General features: G+C 53.3%; 1 protein-coding gene across 1 annotated transcript; it reads left to right on the forward strand.

The window, feature by feature from the left end:
• Positions 1-1,825: 1,825 nt before the first annotated feature.
• On the forward strand, positions 1,826-6,001 carry HAUS5 (HAUS augmin like complex subunit 5; the record flags this gene model as incomplete). The annotated part of the gene is made up of 7 exons (XM_041423437.1): positions 1,826-1,922; positions 2,195-2,257; positions 2,715-2,747; positions 3,036-3,060; positions 3,539-3,659; positions 3,855-3,993; positions 5,938-6,001. Coding segments are annotated over exons 1-7 (531 nt in total), but the record flags the coding sequence as incomplete, so codon positions are not given.
• Between the last annotated feature and the right edge of the window lie 140 nt (positions 6,002-6,141).

Genomic DNA, 6,141 nt, shown 5'->3' on the forward strand with positions numbered 1-6,141 from the left:
GGGCAGATTTGGGGGTGCTTGGGGAGTTTTGAGGGATTTTTGGGGTTGGAATGGGAATTTTTTGGGAAATTTGGGGAATTTTTGGGGAAATTCTGGAATTTGTTTGGGATTTTGGGGGAATTTTTGGGGTTTCAAGAGGATTTTTGGGGTTGGAATGGGAAATTTGGGGAATTTTTTGGAGATTTTTGGGGACTTTGGGGATTTTTTGGGAATGTTGGAAGAGTTTTTGGGGAGATTTGGGGGAATTTTGGGATTTTTTTAGGGGATTTTGGGAACATTGGAGGGGATTTTTTGGGGCTGGAATGGGAATTTTTGGGAGATTTTTGGGGATTTTTGGAGAATTTTTTGGGGGGATTTTGGGGATTTTTTGGGAATGTTGGAGGGGATTTGGGAATTTTGAGGGATTTTTGGGGGATTTTTGGAAGACTTTCGGGGAATTTTGGGGTTTCAAGGGGATTTTTGGGGTTGAAATGGGAATTTTGAGGGATTTTTGGGGGATTTTGGAGAATTTTGGGGGATTTTTGGGAGGATTTGGGAACTTTTTGGGGTCTAAAAGGGATTTTTTGGGGTGAATTTGGCTGGAAATGGGAATTTTTGGGTTTTATTTGGGTTTTTGGGGGATCTTGGGGGAATTTTGGGGAATTTTAGCGGAATTTTGGGGGAATTTTGGGGATTTCATTGGGATTTTTTGAGGGGATTTCGGGGGAATTTTTTGGGGATTGTGGGGAATTTTTGAGGTGATCTTGGGGAATTTCGGGGTGATTTTGGGAATTTGGGACAAATTCGGGGACCCGTTTGGGGTTTGGGGGATTTTGGGGGGTCCCGGGCGGGATTTTGGGCGGATTTTGGGCGGATTTTGGGGTTTTTGGGGGGATTTGGGGCTCGCGGCCGAGCTCACCTGCCTTCTCCACCTTCACCTTGGCGGCCATCACGGCTCCGCTCGCGTCCCGGGGGCCTGCCAGGGGTGGGGGGGTCATGAGGGATCCCAAAATCCCCCAAAAATCCCCCAAAATTCCCCAAAAATCCGCGCCCCCCCCTCACCGCCGCCCTCAGGAGCCGCCGCTTCCCGCCTTCCGCCGGCGCCGCCTCCCATTGGTTGAGGGATCTGCCAATCTCGGAGCGCAGCCAATCAGAGGCCGTGAGGGCGGCACCTCAAGACCGCCCCTTTTAGACTACAGCTCCCGTCACGCCCCGCGGCTCCATAGACAGCGACTAAAGGCTGGACTACAGCTCCCGTCATGCCTCGCGGCCCCAAGGAGCGCCATTGAAGCGGGGCCTACGACTCCCGTCGTGCCCTGGGGCCTCATGGAAACCTATTGATGGCTGGACTACAATTCCCGTCCTGCCCCGAGTTTAGAATTCCCATCATCCTCTGCGCCCCACAGAGGCCCGGTGGAGCCAGGACCGCCGCTCGCCAAGTGACCCTTGCCCGAGGCCCCTCTGACTCCTAAAGTTCCCCTCAGGTGCCTTTTGAGGAACCCTTAAACGACTCCTCTGGCCCACAAATGGCCATTCGGACCCCCAAATTTCCCGTTCGACCAACTTCCGGAACTACAACTCCCATCATGCCCCGCGACGCCCACAGAGCCGCGTTACAAATACGCCTGCAACTCCCATCAACCCTCGCGCCTCATAATGAATCACTCTAGCCGCGCCCACAACTCCCATGAGGCTTCGCGCGCCACAGCAGCCCTGTTATTCGCCTACAACTCCCGTCATGCCCCGCGCCTCCCATAGCGCATCACTGCATGCCCCGCCCCTCCCGCACTACAACTCCCGTGCTGCCCCGCGGCGCTTTTCCCGCGCTTTTTCGCTTCCCCTCACGGCCCCCCGGCCATGATGGCGGAGGCTCTGGGGCGCTGGCTCCGGGAGGAGATGGAGCTGCCGCCCTCCGCCGTGCCCTCCCCGGCCGCGCTCCGCAGGTCGGGACCACCCGGGGACCTCACCGGGGCCGCCCGGCGGCGGGGAGGGGCGGGGGGGAGGTCCTGGGGGGATTTTGGGGTCCCACTGAGGGGTCCTCGAGTGCTTTGGGGAACCTTTTAGGGCATCTTGGGTGGATTTGGGGGTTCCTGGGGGGGATCCTCGGATCTCCTTTGGGGAGTTTTGGGCTCCTGGGTGAGGGAATTTTGGGCTCCCCCAGTGAATTTTAGGGTGACCTCCAAATGTTGGGGCGCTCAAATTTCCTCCCCTCCAGGCTCTGCACCGGCCCCATGGCGCCCGTTTGGGATTACGTCACCCGCCACGTCCGAAACCACCGGTGAGAGGGGACCCCGACGTTTGGGGCGGGGGGAAAGACCCCAAAATTAAAACGGGACCCCAAAATTCAGGGGGGAAGAGGGGGGGAAGTGCTTTCCAGAACTACATCTCCCATCATGCCCCGCGGCCCCCATAGGTCCCTTTGTACACGCGCATACAACTCCCATCATCCCCCGCGCCCCATTGAGCTTCATTATAGCGGAGCCTACAACTCCCGTCATGCCCCGCGCCCCATTGAGCTTCATTACAGCCGAGCCTACAACTCCCGTCATGCCCCGCGCCCCTTTGCGCATCCTTATAGCCGAGCCTACAACTCCCGTCATGCCTCGCGCCGCCCATAGAACAGCATTGTAGGCCCCACCCCTCCCGAACTACAACTCCCGTCGTGCCCCGCGGCATTTTTTTCCCGCGCTTTTTTCCGGGTCCCCCCTCACAGAATTTTTGGGGTGTCCCCACAGGAACGTGAAGAAGATTCGGGGAAATCTGCGCTGGTATCCGAAATTTTGGGGGGGGGGGGTTTCAAAAATTTAGGGTGGTTCTCAAAAAATTTGGGTGCTCCTGGAATTAAAAATTGGGGGGGAACCTCAAAAAACTGGCTCCAAAATTTGGGGGGGGTTCCCAAATTATTTGGGAGGTCCCAAAATCAATGGGGAGACTCCAAAATCTGCGGGAGGAGCTGAAAGTTTTGGGTTGGGGGTGCCCGAATTCGAGGGTTCACCCCAAATTTTAAGGGGAGGCGTTTGGGGGACCCCAAAATTGCTCCTTAACTCGGGGTTCAGGTACGGGCACCTGCAGGAGCTGGAGGTGAGCGGGACCCCAACATTTGGGGGGCTTGGAGGGAACGTGGGGGCTCCCCAAAATTTTGAGGGTGGGGGACCCGAAATTTGGGGTGATTTCCCTCAGGTTTGGGCGACATTTTGGGACATTCCCCCGATTTTGGGGTGTCCCTAAAGTGTGGGAGCCCTAAAATTGGGGAGGGTTTTAACGGGTCCCGGCCAGTTTTGGGGATTTTTTGGGATTTCTTTGAAAGTTTTGTGGCCCCTCAAGGTGAGTGGGGGGAGAATTTACCCAAAATTTCGGGGAGATTTCCAAAATTTGTGGAGATTTCTCAGCATTGCGGCCTCCCATAAACTTTGATCCGTATCTTTTTTTTTAATATTGGATTTTTTTTGTGGGATTTTCCCGATATTTTGGAAGTTTTGGGAATCCTGTAGACATTGGAGACAATCTCGGGGAATTTTGGGGTGAATTTGGGAGGATTTGGGGCCAAATTTCGGTGCAGGCCGCCGCCAGTCCTCCGAGCCAGCAGGGGGAGCTGCGCGCGGCGGTGGCGCTGCTCCGGAAGGAGGTGCAGGACCTGGGGGACGCCATTGCGGACGCACAGGAAACAGCGCAGCGCCTCGGTGAGTCCGGCCGGAAACGCGGCACCCGCACAATGGTTCCTACCCTCAAACCCCATTTTGGGGTCGGCCCACCCCCAAATTTTGGGGTCTCCCGAGCCCCCAATCCCCAATTTTGGGGTCCCCACCCTAATTTTGGGGTCCCGTGATGCCCCAAACCCCAATTTTGGGGTCCTCATCCCCCCTTTGCCCCCTCAGAGGCCTCGCTGGAGGAGAGGCAGAGCCGGAGGTGGGCGGAGCTTCAGCGAGGGGCGGAGCTTCGGCTGCTGGGGGCGGAGCCGAGCCCTGCCGGGCTGAGCAGCAGCCACCAGGGGGCGCTAGAGGCCATCCCACAGAGGTAAAAATGGGCGGGGCTTGAAGAGGGTGTGGCCTAAGGGGCGGGGCTTGGTGGGGTTCCTTATATGGGCAACAGGAACTTCCTTATATGGGCAAAAGGGGGACTTGGGGGGGATTTTGTGGTCCCTGAAGGGAATTTGGAAATTTTGGGGGATTTTAAGGGAATTTTGGGGCCTCTGAGGGAATTTTGGGGGATTTCGTGTTTCTGAGGGGATTTTTGGGGGATTTTAAGGGAATTTTAGGGTTCCTGAGGGAAGTTTGGGGTGTTTTCAGGAGTTTTTGGGATTCCTGAGCGGGGCTTGAAGAGGGTGGGGCCCAAAGGGGCGGGGCTTGGTGGGGTTCCTTATATGGGCAACAGGAACTTCCTTATATGGGCAAAAGGGGGATTTGGGGGGGATTTTAAGGGAATTTTGGGGCCTCTGAGGGAATTTTGGGGGATTTCGTGTTTCTGAGGGGATTTTTGGGGGATTTTAAGGGAACTTTAGGGTTCCTGAGGGAATTTTGAGGGATTTTAGTGGAATTTTTGGGGGGTCTTGAGGGGATTTTTGGGGGATTTTGAGGAGATTTTGGGGTCCCTGAGGGAAGTTTGGGGCGTTTTGAGAATCCCTAGGGTTCCTGAGGGAAGTTTGGGGTGTTTTCAGGAGTTTTTGGGATTCCTGAGGGAATTTTGAGGGATTTTAGTGGAATTTTTGGGGGGTCTTGAGGGGATTTTTGGGGGATTTTTGGGGATTTTGGGGTCCCTGAGGAGATTTTGGGGCATTTTGAGAATCCCTAAGGAGCTTTGAGGTGATTTGGGGAATTTTGAGGGGATTTTTGGGGATTTTTGGGTATTTTGAGTGGATTTTGGGGTCCCTGGGGGATTTTTGGGATATTTTGAGGGATTTTTGGATATTTTGAGGGATTTTGGGGTATTTTGAGAGATTTTTGGGTGTTTTGAGGGGATTTTGGGGTCTCTGAGGGATTTTGGGGTGTTTTAAGGGATTTTGGAATGTTTTGAGGAGATTTTTGTGGTATCTTGAGGGGATTTTGGGGTCCCTGAAGCAATTTTAGGGTATTTTGAGGAGTTTTGGGGAATTTGAGGAGAATTTGGGGTGTTTTGAGGGGATTTTGGGGCATTTTGAGGGGATTTTTGGGTCCCTCAGGGAATTTGGGGTGTTTTGAGGGATTTGGGGTGTTTTGAGGGATTTTTGGGTGTTTTGAGGGGATTTTGCGGTATTTTGAGGAATTTTTGGGTGTCTTGAGGGATTTTGGGGTCCCTGAGGGAATTTTGGGGGATTTTGAGGGAACTTTGGGGTGTTTTGAGGGGATTTTGGTTGATTTTGAGGAGATTTTGGGGTCCCTGAGGGATTTTTGCAGTATTTTGAGGGGATTTTGGGGTAATTTTTGGGTGTTTTGAGGGATTTCTGGGTATTTTGAGGGATTTTTGGGTATCTTGAGGGGATTTTGGGGTGTTTTGAGGGGATATTGGGATATTTTTGGGTATTTTGGGGTATTTTTGGGTGTTTTGAGGGGATTTTGGGGTATTTTGTGGGATTTTTGGGTGTTTTTGGGTGTTTTGAAGGGATTTTGGGGTATTTTTGGGTGTTTTGAGGGGATTTTGGGGTATTTTGTGGGATTTTTGGGTGTTTTTGGGTGTTTTGAAGGGATTTTGGGGTATTTTTGGGTGTTTTGAGGGTATTTTGGGGCATTTTTGGGTATTTGGGGGTGTTTTGAGGGGATTTTTGGGGTATTTTTTGGTATTTTGGGGTGTTTTGAAGGGATTTTTGGGTATTTTGGGTGTTTTGAGGGTTTTTTTGGGGTATTTTGTGGGATTTTTGGGATATTTTGGGGTATTTTTGGGTATTTTTGGGTGTTTTGAAGGGATTTTGGGGTATTTTTGGGTGTTTTGAAGGGATTTTGGGTATTTTTTGGGTGTTTTGAGGGGGTTTTTTCCCGCTCCCCTCAGGCCGGGCCAGTCCAGGGCGGAGCTGTCGGCCATCTTGGCCACGGGGGTGGAGCCGGAAGTGCTGGTGAGTGGGCGGGGCCTGCGGGAGGGGGCGGGGCCTGGGACCCCCCAAAATCCCTTCAGGGACCCCAAATCCCGCCCAGCCCCCCCCAAAAATCCCAAATCCCCCCCAAAATCTCCAAATCCCCCCAAAAATCCCCAAAT

The sequence above is a fragment of the Onychostruthus taczanowskii genome, unplaced genomic scaffold (assembly GCF_017590055.1).
Source record: "Onychostruthus taczanowskii isolate IOZ18803 unplaced genomic scaffold, ASM1759005v1 scaffold778, whole genome shotgun sequence".
Taxonomy (NCBI): Eukaryota; Metazoa; Chordata; class Aves; order Passeriformes; family Passeridae; genus Onychostruthus; species Onychostruthus taczanowskii.